Source organism: Vombatus ursinus, unplaced genomic scaffold (assembly GCF_900497805.2).
Source record: "Vombatus ursinus unplaced genomic scaffold, bare-nosed wombat genome assembly UNPS02014852.1, whole genome shotgun sequence".
Lineage (NCBI taxonomy): Eukaryota > Metazoa > Chordata > Mammalia > Diprotodontia > Vombatidae > Vombatus > Vombatus ursinus.
The window spans coordinates 48,663-66,510 of record NW_020954630.1 but is presented as its reverse complement, the minus strand read 5'-3'; the positions used below and the strand labels follow the sequence as shown (position 1 = coordinate 66,510).

At 44.9% G+C, this 17,848-nt stretch overlaps 2 protein-coding genes across 3 annotated transcripts in view; one reads left to right on the top strand and one right to left on the bottom strand.

The window, feature by feature from the left end:
- KRBA1 (KRAB-A domain containing 1) overlaps positions 1 to 5,054 on the bottom strand; it is a 60,384-nt gene extending 55,330 nt beyond the window's left edge. For both annotated transcript variants that reach the window (XM_027841071.1, XM_027841070.1), the window contains exon 1: positions 4,981 to 5,054. The gene's annotated coding sequence lies outside the window, so the exon portion shown is untranslated. The remainder of the gene's footprint in view (positions 1 to 4,980) is intronic.
- Positions 5,055 to 5,695: 641 nt separating this feature from the next.
- Positions 5,696 to 17,531, top strand: ZNF746 (zinc finger protein 746). The gene is made up of 7 exons (XM_027841066.1): positions 5,696 to 5,763; positions 8,613 to 8,912; positions 9,039 to 9,165; positions 11,746 to 11,859; positions 14,201 to 14,386; positions 14,931 to 15,056; positions 16,241 to 17,531. Exons 1-7 carry the CDS (start codon positions 5,740 to 5,742, stop codon positions 17,299 to 17,301), a joined length of 1,938 nt encoding a protein of 645 aa, XP_027696867.1. The 5' UTR covers positions 5,696 to 5,739; the 3' UTR covers positions 17,302 to 17,531.
- The last annotated feature ends 317 nt before the right edge of the window (positions 17,532 to 17,848 follow it).

The following is a 17,848-nucleotide window of genomic DNA, read 5'->3' as shown; positions in this document are numbered from 1 at the left end:
CTCCTGAATCCAGGGCCAGTGCTCTATCCACTGCACCACCTAGCTGCCCCAATGAAACTTACAGTCTTAGAGAGTTACCTGGGATACTGAGAAGTTAAGTGACTTGCCCAAGGTCACAAAATCAGTATATATCAGAAGTGGGATTTGAATCTTGACCCTCCTGCCTCCCAGGCACAACTGAATTTACTAATGCTATGCTTCTTCAAGTGCTTCCCAATAGTGATAAAACATCTATATCCTTTGACCACTGCTAGGCACATACCCCAAGAATGTCACGGACATACACACCAAAATACCTACAGCAGCACTTTTTGTAACAACGTAGAACTGGTAATAAAGATGTCCATTGATTAGGGAAGGGCTAAACAAGTTATGGAACATAAATGTAATGCAATATTACTGCTTCTCTGTGTACAGTTATGATCATGGAGGCTGGCCCCTCTTTCAGAGGGAGGGAACAGAGATTATTGGTCTCTGCTCTTGCTTCAGCTTCTCCCACCACAACCATATTCAGGACCCAATTTTTGCTTGGCAATGAGGTTGGGTTATATCTGACTCAGAACTATATAATATTCTGAGCTTGGCCAAAAATCATGTGATACTAGAAAAGATGTGGATTCCAAGAACACCCTCCCCACAACACACCCTTAATGCCAATCACAATAATGTCTTCTGGATGGTTTAATAAAAACCTTGAAGGGATACCCATTCTAATTTGAACAAAAAGCTCTTATTCTTAAGATTAGGCAATTTTCTTTACCCTGAGAATACACTGAGCTGCCTTTAAGTGAGCATACAGCCACAACACCATAACTACCCTGTTCTGCTATTCTTTACTAATCCCAGGACTCTTCTGACCCCTCTACCTGCTTGGGGGATTCTGAGACTTGAATCATGGTGCTTTCCTAGGAAACTCAAATACTGATTAGTGCTCTTTCCCCTAATCCCTTTAATTATAGATTCACAGTAATTTTTAAGTTGCTTTCTTCATGGCTAAACAGATAATACTACTACTAATTTTCTAATTTTGTCTCCCACAATGCTTTAGAAGTATTTGATGCCAAACAGTGTTGTGTCAAATCAATTAAAACAATTACCTATCAAATGAAAAGAAAAATCTATTTCTATTTTGTTTCCAGTTCTTTCCCATTTCCATTTCTGGTTCTATTCCCTTTCCTTTTCTTAGAATTGGAGTAGATATATGGATGGATATCTCACCCTTATCCCTCAGTACGCTGTCTAGGCTGAGGGTGCAGGGTAGGGAGTATCACTGAGAGAAGGTGTCTACAGAGTCCTCAAAATTATAAAATGGATAGTCAATCACTCATAGTTTAGACACTCTTTTTCTAGCACTAGCTTTTCTGTATCCAGGGCTGGGGGGACTCCTGGATGGCCTGGTTAAGCCCAGTAATTACTTCTGGGACTGCTCCCTGATTTCTCTGGAGATTTTTCCCAAACATTTCCCTTTATTATCTGTCAGAGAATAGTGGCTGCTAAATTTGAGGAGATAGTTTGGGATTATATTTTGTACCCTAAGTGCCAGGCTAAAACTTCTTTGGACTCTATCTTCTCTGTGTGTGTGTGTACATGATATATCTGAGACCCTAGCATAGGGGGGTTTATTTCTTTTTAAAAATATTTTATTTTTCCAACTACATGTAAAGATTATTTTTAACATTTGTTTTTCAAAATTTTGAGTCCAAATTCTCTCCCTCTCTCCTTCCCCTTCACCCTCATTGATAAGACAAGAAATTTGATATAGGTTATACATATGTAGTCATGCAAAACATATTTCCATATTAATCATGTTGTGAAAGAAAACACAGACCAAAAAAACTCACAAGAAAAATAAAGTTGTTGTTTTTTTTTTTTAAAGGATGTTTTGATCTACATTCAGACTCCATCAGTTCTTTCTCTGGAGATGAATAGCATTTTTTATCGCAAACCCTTTGGAATTGTCTTGGATCATTATATTGCTGAGAATAGCTAAGCCATTCAAAATATTGCTGTTAATTGTGCACTCTGTTTACCTGGTTCTGATCACTTCACTTTGTATCAGTTCATATGTCTTTCCAGGTTTTTCTGACAGCATCCTGCCCATCATTTCTTATAGCACATTAGTATTCCATCACAATTATATACCACAACTTATCCAGCCATTCCTCAATTGATGGGCATCCTAGGGGGGTCTCTTTCCATGAACTTGGACAGAGGTACAAAATACTTGGGGAATGGGCAGTTGGACAATCAGAAAGCTGGGACAAAGTCTGACAGAAATCAACATGTCAAGAAGAGGTCTTTCTGAAATAGTACAAGAGTCTGTGGAGTGACAGTTCCAGGACAGAATCTATTTTTGTAAACAAATAAAAATGAATCTATGCTGACTGATGGGTCCTATGACAAGTTCTAGTCCAGCTTACTGAAAGAGAAGTCAAGAAAGTATTTGGGCATGAGTCTCAAGTTTTTCCATACAGCCTCAGAATGGATCAAGTTTTCACAATTGGGAAGCTGGTTGAAGGACCTGGTCCCCCACCTCTCAGGTGAAGATCTGAGATGGAATATGGGCCTTCATAGTCTCCAAAACAGAAATGATTATTCACCATGGAACTGCCCCCATTATTAACTCTCCCAGTTTTAGCTGGCTTTCTTATCCTAGTTCACTGATTAGTTATTACATTTCAAGTCAAAGTCCCTCCCTGGAGTCCGTTTTCCCCTGGGGAAGATTTCCTCATTTTGAAGTTTGAGGAGTAAGTCAGTTTAGCTTAAGAAAGATGAAACTTTAGGCTGCAAAATGAAGTTCACAAAAGGACTTTGATATAATGGCAGTCATTTATGGGCAAGGAAGTCTAGGAATTGTGGATATGTGATTTTAGAGATGGAAATATTCTTAGAGATCATCTAGTCTAAAGCCTTCCCACCATACCCTCATACCTTCCCCTTTTACAGATGAAGGAAACCAAAGCCCAGAGGTGACATAGCTAGTTAATGACAGATCAAGGACTTGGACTTTTTTCAACATACTAAGATTCTTTCTAGTTGGTTTTTATCACACAACTTCTGGGGCCAACCCTGGGCTTGGTGTTGAGGGGATGGATAGAAGAGAAGCAGCTGGCAGTCTTGCCTTTGAGAACTGAGTCTGATTGAGAAGACAGGACTCATAGAGGTACAGTTCAAGCGCAGGAAAGTGAAGGAACTGATGAAGTTTAGGAAATCAGAAAGAGAGAGATGGGAGGCAGGAGAGTCAAATACCTACCCACAAGAGGAATCCCCTCATACCATCCCAAACATGGTTATCCAGCTTCCACTTAAAATCTACAATAAATTCACTGTGTTGCCCAGTTCCTGCCCATCTCCACCCAAGAAGTCTATTTTACTTTTGGATAGACAGTTTTTCCTTATGTTGAGCTAAAATCTTCCCTGAAGTTTCTAGGACAGGGGTGGGGAAACTATAGCCTCGAGGCCACACTGAATAGGGCCGCACTTGAGGCCCTAGAAGGTCACATATGTCCTCAAGGCCGAATATTTCCCACCCCTGTTCTAAGACCTCAGGATTTCTGATTTCTCTTCAATGTCTAGTGGCCCATCAGTAAAACAGAGGCAGTAAATGCCTAAATCACTGGCCAATCTCACAGGGTTTAAGCTGGTTTAGGAATAATGGGTCCTTTGAAGATAAATCCTTCTGTCAGAGCCTACTTTCTGGATGCCTTTTCCCTTCCCCTGGCTATATTCTAATGAGAGCAAATCTTCACCCTTTGAAGATGGAAGAAATTAGGTTTATTCAATAAGTCCCATGGTCCAGCTGGATAAGACAGGTCAGAGACAAGCTGAATAAGACAGGCCACCTCCCCGCAAAAGCTTTTCCTGACCTCACCTTCTCCTTCTGAGTTCCCATAAGCACTTGGTTGAATAGAATGTAATTAGAGAAATGTAAATTAAAGCAACTTTAAGGTTCCAATTCACAAGAGGAAAATGACAAATGTTGGAAGGGCTGCAGTATAACAAGCACATTAATGCATTGTTGGTGGAGCTGTGAATTGGTCCAGCCATTCCAGAAAGCAAAGTTCCTGGAAAATGCTTTGACCCAGCTATACCACTACCAGGCTTATCCTCACTTACCCCAAAGAAACCAAAGAAGGAGGGAAAGGATCTATATTTACAAAAATGTTCATAGCAGCTCTTTTGGAAGTAGCAAAAAACTGGAAGTCAAAGCAGCGTCTTTCTACTGGGGAGGGCAAATTGTGGCAATATAAATGTGATGGCATATTACTGTGCCATAAGAAATGATGAAGTGGTTCAGAGGAAACTGGAAAGATCTTTATGAACTGATGAAGAGTGAAGTGAACAGAATCGGGAAGACAATTTGTTCAATTATCTTTGAAAAAACAACTTTGGAAGACTTTAGAATTCTGGTCAATGCAATGATACATCACAGTTCCAATAGAGAGGTGACCAATCTAAAATCCAGAGAGACATACATTTTCAGACATGGTCAATGTGGGATTTGTTTCACAGGACTATGCAGCTAGGGATTGAGGGCTATATTTTTTCATTTTTAAAATTTTGTTCAATGAGGGGGTTGTGGGAAGAGAAATTCATTTTTTTAAATAATGGAATGTAAGTTGCATGTATTTCATTTTTGTCTTTGCATCCCCAGCTAGCACAATGCTTGGCACACAGCAAGCACTTAATAAATGCCTTCTGTTGCTCTGATCAAAACCTTGGGATATTCTTTCCAAGTTGAACTAGAAGCTCCTATTCTCACCTCCAAGACTGGGTGATTTTCTTTACCCTGAGGACACAATGATTGTTTTGCAGCTTTCTGGTGCTCTTTACCTAATTACACTACTGGGCAATATTGTGCATCATCTGTGCTGATGCTGAAGCGACATCCAGTTAATAGGAGAGAATCTATTTTTACAGACAAGGTCAAAGGTTTCTGTTAACCCCTACAGGAAGTGAGGGGGAGGAGAGGGGGCTTACCTAAACTTTGCCTTGCTCCTCCTCGCCCCCGTGGAATAGGCACGGAATTAAATGATGAGGAAATGAAACTGTGCACAGTCTTAAAGTATGGATAGTGTGTGCATTGCTCGGAAGGCGATCCCGGCGGGCCGTTACAAGCACGGCCTGGGCAAAGGCAGCACGGCTGGACGAGCGCGCGGGGGCCAGCTCTAACTTGGCGGGCCTGGCGGAGGGGAGGGGACGCTAGCCAGGCTGTTTTGCATGCGGTCCTCGCTGCCTGCCGGAGGCGGCGGGCCGGGAGCTGGGCGGGGCCTGGCCGGGCCTGGCCGGGTAGGGCCGGGCAGGGCTGGGCGGTCCATCGGCGGGGCCGCTGCTGTTCGTCCCTTCCGGTGCAGGTGGCGCTGTGCGGGCCCCGCTGCCTCCAGGAAGCCTCTCGGGCGTGGGGTACCGGGCTCCCAGGCTGCTGTTTGGAGCGACCGCAGCTGCGGAGCAGCAGCAGCAGCCGCAGCAGCTGCAGAAGGAGGAGGAGGAGGAGAAGGAGGAGGAGGAGGAGGAGGAGGAAAAGGAGGAGCGTGGGTCCCCTGCTCCAGGGCCCGAGGCCGCAGCACCAGCAAGCGCGGGTGGAGAAGGGGCCCAGCCTTCGAAGGGGAGAGGGGGAGGAGGGGAAGGAGGAGGAGGAAGGGGAGGAGGAGGAGGGGAAGGGCCAGCTCCAGAGCCCTCCCCGCTGCCCGCCCGCGCGCGCTGCAGCCGCCCCGGGGCCTGGGAACGAGATCAAGGGCCATGGCCGAGGCGGCCCCTGCTCCGGTGAGAGATCCCCCCGCGCGGGCCCATTCAGGGAGGGGAGCCGGGAGCGAGGCACTCGGGGTCCCGGGCTGCCCCTGCACCGGCCTGGGCCCGGGACGCTGTGTGCGCGTCGCAGGGGTTGGCCTAGGGTGGGAGGGGGGCTGTGTGTGAGGTTTGGGGTAGGGGCCCGGGCTGGGGTGGGGGGGTGTGAGTGGAGAGAGAGCAGAACCGCGTGACCCGGGTTTCCCGGGAGCTTGGCGGGGTGTGGGGGTTGGTATGGGAGCTCCCCCAGCTTTGTGTTGGAGTAAAAGAGCGGAGATTGCGCGAGTGACCGAGGGACGCGGAGCAGGAGGGCTGCCGGGAGCCTGGGAGGCCGTGTTGCTCATTCTCTCCCGACCTCCCTACACACACCTCTTCCCCTCCCCCCCACCATATTTCCCTCTTTTCCCCTCCCATCTTCTTCCTCCTCTCCCCATCCTCCCTCCACACACCCCCTTGGTCCCCCCTCTCCATCTTCTTTTTCCCTTCTTACTTTCCCTTTTCTACTTTGCACTCTCCCTACTCTTCTCTCTCCTCACTTTTCCTTTCCCTTCCCACCCTCCTCTCTTTCATTACCCTTTCCTTTCTCTTCTTTTCTTCCCCTCTCCAACCTCGTCGCTGTTCTATTTCTCTTCCCTCCATCCTTTCCTTGCTCCCCTCACCTTCCTATCCGTTCGCTTTTCCCTTCTCTGTTACTCTTCATTCTCCCCTATACTTCTCTTCCTGTCTTCATCCCTATTATCTTCTCTTCCAGGCTCTCTTCCCTTTCTTGTTTTTATCCCCTTCTCTCTCTCCCTTCCATTCCTCCTTCCTCCCTTCCATCCCATACTTCCTCCTTTCTCTCAGTTTCCTGTCACCCAGAGCCACAAGTTCCATTTTAGTATGGAAAATCAAACTTTATTATACGAGTAACTCACAACCATGAGTAAAACTCAATTCAGCCAGCTTTTTTTCTGAGCATCTACTGTAGGCTTGCCTAGCCAAGATCTAATCTTTGGGAAATAAAGAGAAGCTATCCTAAAGAAGCTTGTGGGTAGCTGGGGAGACATGACAAGGGCCCAGAAAATGATTAAATAGCACTATAAGACAATACAAAGGATGTCACAAGGCAGTAGTATGAGTAAGTACTGAGTGGCATAGACAAATGCTGTGTGTTCATAGAGATCACTAATCTGGATGAGTCAGGGAAAGGCTTGGGGGGGGGAGTACACTCAGGAGTAAAACATTTAATTGTAGCCTAAGAAGTCCCCATTGTAAATTCAAGCACTTCCCCCCACCTTTACTCTTTTATCTCTGAGATAATCTCAGTGTAGTAGAAAGCACTAAATTTGGATTTAGATTCTAATCTGATTTTGCTTCTTACTGTGTGAACTTGGGTATATCACAACCTCTCTGGCCTTCAGATTTCTCATCTGTAAAATGGGAATAGTAAGTAATAGATATTACTCTTCTGATAGGAGTGTTCTGAATATCAACTGAGAATAGTGTTTCATAAATCCCAATGGGCTTATTATAATGAATATTATAATGAACATATAAATGTCAGTTGTTACATAATTATACCTATTCAGTACTTTAGAGGCCTGTGGTTTCATACCACATGATTGGAACCTCTTTCTGCTTTTAGTAGATGAGTTTTAAGAGTAGTTATGGCTAAAAAGTTGTTACCGTGCAGTTAATTAGTGATGAGCTTTTCAAACCAACTTAACCTGGTCCTCAGATAACAAACATACTTTTGAATCTGTCACTCACAACCTTTCTGGCTTGGATTTGCCAGAGCACTTGTGTTCTGGCACAACCTTCAGAAATCCAGGGTCACCTCCACATCAAAGTAATGCATTAGAGTAGGACTTTCATAAAAACACAATAATAACCACGACATCATAGACAAGATAGGTCTTAATTGGGTCCTTGAAAGATGGTTAGATGACAGTAGAATAGGGGAGGTAGTAGTAGTGGCAGAGAAAGGAGGCTTCTCAAAAAGCTCAGAAATGTTAACAGAACATAGTGTGCGGAGGCAGGGTAGGGAATTTGTGTTGGGGTAGGGTGCCAACAGTGAATGAATGATATCGGAAAAGGGTCAAGATGTCCACAGCTTTGTCTGCTTTGCCCTAGGGACTGCCCTGGTCCTGAAATCCTTCCATCAAAACAGTTCTCTCTGCCCATCTAAATCCTAGAACCAATTCAGATCCCATCTCTGAGAATCTCAGAATTGAAGGGGCCATAGGGGTCGTTTTATCCAATGCAAGAATCTTTTATATAATTCTTAATAGGTGATCATACCACCTCTGATTGAATGCTTCTAGTGACAGAGAGCTCGCTACTTTGTGAAACTCTGTGAAGTCTGATCTCATCCTCTTCTGAATTCCCATAGTATTTATCATGTACAACATTTATCAGATACTGCTTTGTGGCATCCTGGGTTGTTAGTTAACTTGGAGAGTTTTCTAACTTCCTGTGGATACATGGTCTCGTCTCCTTAACCAGTTCTTTGGTGGATGATACCACCGCAGCTACAAGTGCCTAGAAAGTTCAGTGTGTGCCATACTAGTTGAATGAATAGGCTGTTCTTTGGCTACATCGTCATCATCTCAACAAACGTTTATTGAATGCTTGCTATGTGTAGGGCACTGTGAGAGTCTGTGACAAATCTGTAGTTCACTCCTCCCCCAGACCTCAGTTTGTGGTACTGTAATCCTGCCTCCTCATTTTCGACCCCACTCCCTACCTCTGCTTCCCCCATGCCCATGGCAGTCATAGTTTTGGGGTATCCGCTGGGGAATATTGTAGACAGAAGGAGTGAAACTGGTTTTTTCTATCATTTCCGGGAGATTTCTCCGTGGACAATGGCAGCAACAATTCAGGCCATGGAGAGAAAGATTGAATCCCAGGCAGCCCGCTTACTGACCTTGGAGGGACGGACAGGCACGGCTGAAAAGAAGCTGTGTGACTATGAGAAAATGGCGGTGGAGTTTGGGAACCAGCTGGAGAGCAAATGGGCTGTGCTGGGCACCCTGCTCCAGGAGTATAGGCTCTTGGAGAGAAGGTTGGAGAACATGGAAAATCTACTGAAAAACAGAAATTTCTGGATCCTCCGGCTTCCCCCAAGCAGTAAAGGGGAGGTCCCCAAGGTAACAATACTGGGCCCGTAGAGGAGGGTGGGCAGGCAGCCTGGAGCAGAGGGAACAGATGAGGCACCCAGGCTTATGTGTATATATATGTGTGTGTGTGAAAAAATATGACCCTTGTGGTTTTAGGTGCCCCTGACATTTGATGACGTGGCCGTGTATTTCTCCGAGCAGGAGTGGGGGAAGCTGGATGAATGGCAAAAAGATCTTTACAAGCATGTGATGAGGGGCAACTATGAGACGCTGGTCTCTCTGGGTAAGATGCCAGACTTCTTTTCCTGTTAGAAGTTATCTGTGATCTCAGAAGTCCTGAGTCCTGCTCTCTTCCTACCGAGATTTTATATAGACAGCCAAAGAAGTTGATCATGGAGTCAGGAGCCTTTCCCCTCTCTGTCTTCTGGTGGCCTGGTGTAGTTATGGTCCTGGCTGACCAAAGCTTCCTCTCAACTAACTGAGATGGTTGGCAAATCAGCTAAAGTAAAAAGTCACTATCCCACCTGTGCATAGCCTAGCACTTCAGCTTTATCAGAAAGCCTGCACACTGTCCTGTCACTTTGCAGGGAAGTGAGTGGTGAGTCAGGCTAGGTGAAGTGATGGGTTTGAAGGGCAGAGCTTGATTGCACTGTTGCCACCTGTCCCAACATCTAGCCTTTTTATGAGCACTGGGTTCAACCGTACGTTTAGGGAGTATTGATCTCATATGAGATTCTATGCTCTGTGATGTTCAAGGCTATTCAAGATATTCAAGGCTGAAGAAGAACCTGGCTTTACCCTCAGGTAGCTTATATAAAAACCTGTTTGGTGAAATGATTCCTAACAATTAGGGCTGTCCCAAAGTGGAATGGACTGCCTCAGAAGTTAGCAAGTTTCCCATGACTCCAAGTCTTCAAGTTAAAGGTAGATGACCATTTGTCAGAGACAGTGTGGAGGGGGTGAGACGGAGGAATCCTTATTTAGGTAGTGGTTTCACTTGATGACTTCTGAGGTCTCAGTAGTCTATAATATTTGAAGCATGAGGGAGGTGGGGAACAAGGGCAGAGTTAGAGCCTAAAACCTCGGGATCACAGACACTCAAACTTATAGAATTTTAGAGGAAAAAACCTTAGAAATCATCTAGTCTTAATCTCCTCATTTTATAGACAGAAAGTTGAGGCCCAGAGAGTTCAAAGGATTTGCCCAAGGTCACATAACTAGTGTCACAAGTTATGGGAAGAGTTGAAGAACAAAACAACTTATGGTTAAATTCCAAAGTATAGGCAGAGCTATTGGATTTCAAAGTGATCAGGGAAGACTTCACAGAGGAGGTCCTGGCTTGATCTGGACTTTGAAAGATGAAAAAGATATGTATAAAGGTTCTGTCATTTACAGAGGAACAGAACATGCCAGGCCCTGGGAAAAATGATGTAGTATATTGGGGGAGAGTAAGAAGACCAGCTTAAACCAGAGTTTGATTGGTAGGTGGTAAGAGAGGAGACTGGAAAGGGAAGTTGTCACCAGGGAAAGGCCCTGAATAAACGAAGGAGTTTCTGTATCATTGCTTTAAATGAGGTCAGGCACCTTTTGGATGTTTTCAGAACTATTGTACTGTAAGATTTGTTGATAGAAAGTATCTTCATGTAAAGTGTACTGTAACACTGTATCATTGAACTAATTTTGTAGCAAACAACTCTGCTCAAAGAACACTATGAATGAAAGAAAACAAAAAGTGGGGAGTGATACCTGGGAATATACCACAGCTCTGGAATACCTTCCCTTCCCTCCCTCATCAACCCAAGTCATATACCTATTCTTTAGGGCCCAGAAGGGGGCCTGATCCCCTTGGAGGAATCTTGTTTTGGTCTTAAATATTTTTAATGTAGATAGACTTGATTTATCTAGTGGGAGTGGTTTCTTTGCTGGCCCTGGTCCTGAAATATCCATTGCTCATGTTATTTGCCTGAGAGTTGCTGGCCATAACCATGGATCTCTGCCAAGCCCGTGGATCAAATTATTCATTCTCTTCCTCCAAAGAAGCTAGAAATCCAGACAATTTATTGACCCCTGATCTGGATATGGGTACTTACGTTTATGACCAGGTTCTACATATCAGCCCATATATGTTGCTCCAGTTTGAAAGTCATAACATAGTAACTCTTAATGACTCAATGGCAGCTGAGTTTTCCCATGTGTAAACAGTGCTTACCTCAAATGAGCTGGATAGAACAATGAGTAGTGATTATTCCAGTCTCTCTGTTTCTGCTTCTCATGAACTCATCGGCCCTTGGATTTATTGCTTCTGCCCCCTAACTACTGCTTGGGTAGAGAGAACTCAACTATCCATATGTGCCCCAAGTTTGAGGATCCTTTTTAGCACTGGAAAGGTATTATCCATGTAATGATATATGGTCTTTTCAGTGCTATGCTCAGGGTATGTGGAGGGCTGAACTGACTCTCCTTTAGGAATATATCTTATCTACCCTACTGGTCTTTATTTCTCTCCCCTTGACACCTGGGCCAAGTTATTAGAAATCTCCACTTGTCACCAACTAGCATTAAATACCCTGCTCATTCCTTTGATCTGATAGACCTTCCCTCAATCTTCCCCTCCTTATTTCATGGTTCTCACCAGTCACTAAATAAATGTCTGAAGGCAAGAATATATTTTCTGCCAGGATTTCACCTTGCAATAGTCATCTTTAATACATAATACCTAGTCAGGGACAACTGGTACCCACTGTTGTCTAAAGAGACCAAGAAACTGTCATCTCTAGGAATCTTCCTTGATTCAGTTCCAGCTGCCTGATTGCCAGTCTTTGAATGGGACATAGCATTGGCTAACCTCTCTCTCCTCTGGCAGACTATGCCATTTCCAAACCTGAGGTTCTCTCTCGGATTGAACAAGGGAAAGAACCATGTGGCTGGCGACGTGCAGGCCCCAAGAATCCAGACATCCATACAGACCCAAACCCAGGTGAGGAATTTGTGGAGAAAGCAGAGGAAATGTTTCAGTGGTCAGAAGGAAATGGGAAAACTAAAGGAAAGAGTAGCGACAAGACTACTTTCTGAAGGAAATGTTGAACTTGGAAGTCAACTGTAAGAAGTTTTCCTCTTATGGTTAAATTGTTATGAGAAGAGCTTGGAAATGTGGTTAAAGCAAGGACACCCTATCTTAAGATGGAAACATACTTCCATTCTTAAACCATCTGTAGTTTTTTTTTCAGTGTGGGTTCTCCTCCCTGACATTCATGACAACACTGTTGTGCCTTAGTAAGATGGTCTTTTTGAGTTTCTGTGGCTAAGTACTTCCTCACTCTGTGGTCACAGCCTGGTGATGAGCCTTTCCCAACTTAGCTAGATGTTCCTTAGATGATGAATACTGAGTCCACTGTGGGGCCTAGGTTCAAACTCTTGCCAGCTGGGTGGGACTTGCAAAAACGTATACCTGCTGGCTGGCATGGCCTTCAGAGAGCTAATCACCTCTGCTTGATGGGGGGTTGGAGAAGCTAAAGACTGCTGCCTGGCAGAGGAGGAGTCTTCTGTGAACCTTAGGACTTCCTTGGTATTTAGTTCTTTAGTCTCAACATAGGGCCCATCATTTCCCCCATTGCTTTTCCCATGATGCCTGAAATTCCACCAATAAAGAGCCATTCCTTTGGGTTTGAAAACTTTTTAGTCTTGCAGAGCCTTCTTTGAAAATGTGAATAAACACTCCTAGGCTCATCTCACCATAAGCCATCATACACTTACATTTTAAGCGGGTTACTCCCTAACATGAAACATTAAGACAGGGGTGGGGAACCTGTGGCCCCTTTTATTAAGGGGATTTGTTCTGTGAAGTTTGGATTCAGTCAGAGGGCTGCCCTTGAGGACCTAGAGGGCCACACGTGGCCTTCGGGAATGGGATTTAGAAGGAGGATCGAATCAGGAGGGCATAGATGAGGAGCAATGAAGGGGGATGCCCCAAAAAATGTTGCATCTTGCACAGTTTTCTCATGGACCAAAAATGTCATTAAAATGCACCAAAAAATAACAAGACATTCCCATTTGAAAACACGATTGGCTGTCCATATTCTTTCAAAAAGGTGGAACTGAGCCACCAATTGAATGCAAGGTGTGTCTCAATACCTCTTTTAAATGTAACAAACCTCAACATCTAGCTAGTGCCTTTGAAAATGCCTTGGACAAATGGAAACTGCCAAGTCTAGTTGAAAAAAGAGACTGTAGTTTGCATGGCCACATTTCCCTCAGGCCTCAGATCATAGGTCTGAAACTCTTTTAGTCTAATGCCTTCATTTTACAGATGAGAAAACCAGTACCTAGAAGGTTGAAGTGCATTTCTCATACAACCAAGTGTCAAGGCTGGGGTTGGAACACAAATCTTGTGTTGAATACTGAAAAAAAATCACCTTTCTTCTCTTATCACCTGGCCTCTATTCCAAGGCAATGACAGCATGCTGTAAACATGGTCTGCCTTCCTGTAGCATTACTTTCAAGTTGTCAAGTCAAGGAACACCACTGGCCAGGTGAAAACTGGTTTCTGTGGTTGCTGGAGTTCCTTTCTCTCCCTTACTGGAAAATGATTCTTGGGCAGATCACAGCCCTAGAATGTTTTCCCTTTTTCCATCCACCTGTCCTGATTTTCACCATTCTTTAGAGTAGCTCAATTCTTTACTTCATGAAGCCTTTCCTTCCTGCTCTCTATGCCTCTTAGAACTCCTCAGCTCCTGTAGCACTCAAAATCTGTACCATTCAGGCCCGCACTTAATCATCTATGGGCCTGTGTTCAATTCACTTCAGTCTTCTAAGTACTGTTAGGACTGGACATACAGAGACAAAAATGAAACCTGTTCACCCTGTTTTATGACATGTTAATCTTGTCTTTCTAAATAAGTAATGATCTTCTTGACAGTTGTATCTGATATTCAGTGTCCTTACTACTGTTGAGGACCTGACTAAACAAGATATTAAAGACTTTTTAAACTGTTTCAAAGTTGCTAAGCAGGGCAACAAACAGCACACTCAGAATTAGAACTCAGAGCCTTGGTGAAGGTGGGGGTGGGGAGAGGGTGATAGGTAAGGTTCTTACATCATAATAGCACCATATAGCTATCCTTTTCAGAGTCCTTCCACATCTGTTATCTCATTGTATAGCCTTTATAACAATTCTGTAAGGTAGGTGAGGGTACAAATTATTATTTCCATTTGACAGATGAGGAAATTGAGGTGAAAGTGTCCTGCCTTCTTTCTCATTAGAGCATTGTGTGAATTTGACCCCAGAATGAATAAATGTGCTGTCCATTTCTCTCATGCAGGGTCTCCTGTTCCTGCTCCTGACCTTTTACTTCAGATCAAGCAAGAAGGAGAGCTGGGACTACAGGGGCAACAGGCTTCAGGGGTAGAGGCATGGGTGGCTAGTCAGCCGGACACTGGGGAAGAATCATGGGCCCTAAGTCAGCTGAGCTCTGGGGCAGCAGAACTCTCTACTGATGTTAGTCCCGGTGAGTAGCTGAGAAAGCAGGGACCAAGGGAGAACCAGGGAGCCGAGGGGACAAGGCTGCTCCCAGGAGCAGGTCTCAGAGGAGGGTGCTGGGGCACCGGTGGGGGGGATGGTGGCTCTGATGAAGAAATAGCCACCTGACCGTACTGGTTTAGACTTTGAGCTGCCTGAAGGCCAGCCCGAATGACTTAGAAGCTTCTGACTGCTGTGATTTAATGGTCACTTAACTTCTCATCCTGGCTCTTCATATGACATTTTGTCTTGTTTGTGCCCCTTGAATCAGTGTTCCCTTTTCCTTCCCAAGGGGTTCTGTGGATGAAGCTGGTATTATCCATAAGTTCCTGGGTGCTTTGGAAATAGGAACAAGAGAAATGGAGTTGGGGGTGGTAGTAGCAAACTATTGTATTTATTCAGAACACCTCCAGCCTTAGGTGTCTCCGGGATATGGTCTGGTTTTCTTTCCCTGTGGTTCACCACCTCACCTTTCCCTTCCTTCCTCCCCCATCAGTCCCTCTAACCAGTGCTCTGGTCTGTTCTGTCTGCAGGTATGCACCCTAGTTTTTCCACTTCCATCCCAACCAACTCATGGCAGGCAGAGCTCCCACCCCACCATCCTTCATCAGCATGCTCAGATGGAACCCTAAAACTCAATACAGTGGCCTCTTCTGAAGGTATGATGGGGAGCTGGAAGGAAGGGAATGTTATACCTATAGAACACGTCTTTAGAAATCAGCAAATCTTAATTAAAATAAAACCCAAACCTCTGCCCTGGTTATAGATGTCAGAATGTGCTTAAAAGTGTTAACTGCATTTAAGATGTACTTACAACCTTTAGCTACAGGCTTACTGTGTGCTGGGCACTGTGCTAAGCACTTTAGAAATTTTTATCTCGTTTGATCCTCACAACCATACTGGGAGGGAGGTGCTATTAGTATCCTTATATAGATGAGGCAGAGAGGTTAAGTGACTTGCCCAGGGTCACACAGCTAGTAAGTGTCTGTGGCTGGATTTGAGCTCATGTCTCCCTCACTCTGGTGCTCTGTCCATTGTGCCACCTAGCTAAGCCTCGTTTCTTGCTGAAATGCATATGTGTTTAAAAAACTTCTCATGTGAAATACTTTTCTGGGGAGGACTAGATCTGTGGTTTCACGGACATAAGGAACTTCCAGTGAGGAAACCCTGTAACAATCCAGATTGGCACCGATTAGTCCTAGAGAGGATTGTCTGGGGAACTTAGATGTTCGGGGTCTTGCCCAGGGTCCTCTTGTCCTTAGGTGTCAGAGACCGTATTCAAACTCAGAACTCCTGGGAGACTCTCAGGTTACTCTGTTTACTTCACCAGGCTGTAGCACATGGAGATGAAATTAAAAAGTGCTTGTAGAAACTCAAACACCTTTTTCATTTACTTGTGGTGACTACTAATATTCTGTGTCAAGATAGAATGTCTTACTTGAAACAAATCATTTGAATTATTAACAGCATAAACGGAATCCAGATTAACAAATTGACTAATTATTTTTCCTGCTGTGAGTATTATCCCAGTGAAATATCTGGAAATATATATCCTTCTTCTTATGGGAAAGTCCCATATTTTTGCCTTCAGTCACAAGGTGGGCTTTAAAAATCTGCATGTTTCTGTGGTGGCTACGTTTTTAGGGTCCAGAACCAAGAGTCCTTAGCTGTCGTTTGGAAATGAGATACTTCAGAGTTATAGCAGTAATTTGAGGGGTACTAAACATCTCTACCAAAACCCTTTCCTGACATCTAAATCCTAAATTTCCCCACGTCTCTGATTCTTATCTCTCCAAGCTCAGTGAATGAAGTCAGTGACATGTGGACTCTTTCTCTCTTTCAGCGGATGTGAAAATCGTGATCAAAACAGAGGTCCAAGAGGAGGAAGTTGCCGCAGCAGCAGCCCCAGTCCATCCTGCTCACCTGGAGGCCCATGGGGCCCTGTTTGAACCTAGCCAAGTGTCTAGGCTCTTCCCCAGTACTGTCCAAGATACAGCCTGGGAGAATCAGGGTAACCCATTTCCTTCCCAGGAAACTCTACTGGGGCTAAGGGAGCCTGCCCGACCAGAAAGAGATCTCAGTGAGCTCAACCCAGTTATGGCTCCGGAGGAAACCCTGCCTGGAGATTGGCTCTTCGGTGGGGTCAGGTGGGGATGGAATTTAAGATACAAGCCTCCAATGAACCTTCCTCCAAGGACTGGTCCTGAAGGGCTAACTTATTCCACTCCAGACCATGGGGGAGGCACCCTGAATCCCAGCCAGAGCCCAAGACCCTACAGTGAATCCTGTAAGTACCCAGGCCGGACAAAGGGTTTTGGCCACAAGTTGGGTCTTAAGAAGCATCCACCAGCGCCCCCTGGGGGAAGGCCCTTTACTTGCAGCACATGTGGGAAGAGTTTCCAGCTGCAGATCAGCCTGACCATTCACCAGAGCACCCACCAGCGTGGATGTGCAAGGTCAGGCCAGGACTCGGCAGCTCGAGATGGGAATGCCCTGCGCTGTGGGGAATGTGGACGGTGCTTCACCCGGCCGGCTCATCTCATCCGGCACCGGATGCTGCACACAGGTGAGCGGCCGTTCCCGTGCACCCAGTGTGAGAAGCGTTTCACAGAACGCTCCAAGCTCATCGACCACTATCGCACCCACACAGGAGTGCGGCCCTTCACATGCTCAGCCTGTGGCAAAAGCTTCATACGTAAGGACCATCTTCGCAAACACCAGCGTAACCACACAGCAGGGCCTAAGGGAGCGGCCCTTGGACCACCCCTCCCACCAGCCACCAGCAGCCTCCCAGATCCTTTTAAGAGTCTTGGCTCCAAAGGACCGTTGACCCCAACAGAACTGGCGAGTGACTGGACTTATGGTCTGAATGCCCTAGGACCTACAGATGGCAACAGTCTGTGAGGTGGGGCAGGACAGGAGCTGGGCAGCTCCCTACCCCTGATGCTGCCAGGTTCACAAATTGAAAAATAAAATTTCCAGATACCAGAATATTAGAAGGAGGATGGAGACAGCAGAAATGGCAAATATGAAAAGAAAATAGCAAATGTAAGATGACAGATAGTAGTCACCTAAAATTGATCATGATGAGAAGCAAGAGAAGCTGTCAATAAAAATTCCACTTGCAAACAAAATAGAATTCTTAGATTGTGCATTCGTACTGTAGAATTTTTAATAATTTAATATGAAACTTTAATTTTTTATCCCTAAATAAAAATCCAGGAAAATAACAACAGCAACGACTTACCTTTTTGCAACCTCGGGCAAGTCACCTTCTTTCTCTGGGTCTCTGTTTCCTGGTAAGTGGGGCTGTCCCCAAAGGTCCCTTCCAGTTCTGACACCCTGCAGTTGACAAGATAGAGAAAAGTTGCTTTTGCTTTTAAAATCGGGGTCTCATATCTATATTCCCTTACCAAATGTGAAAGTGAATGTATTTAAAAGGCTAGATAGG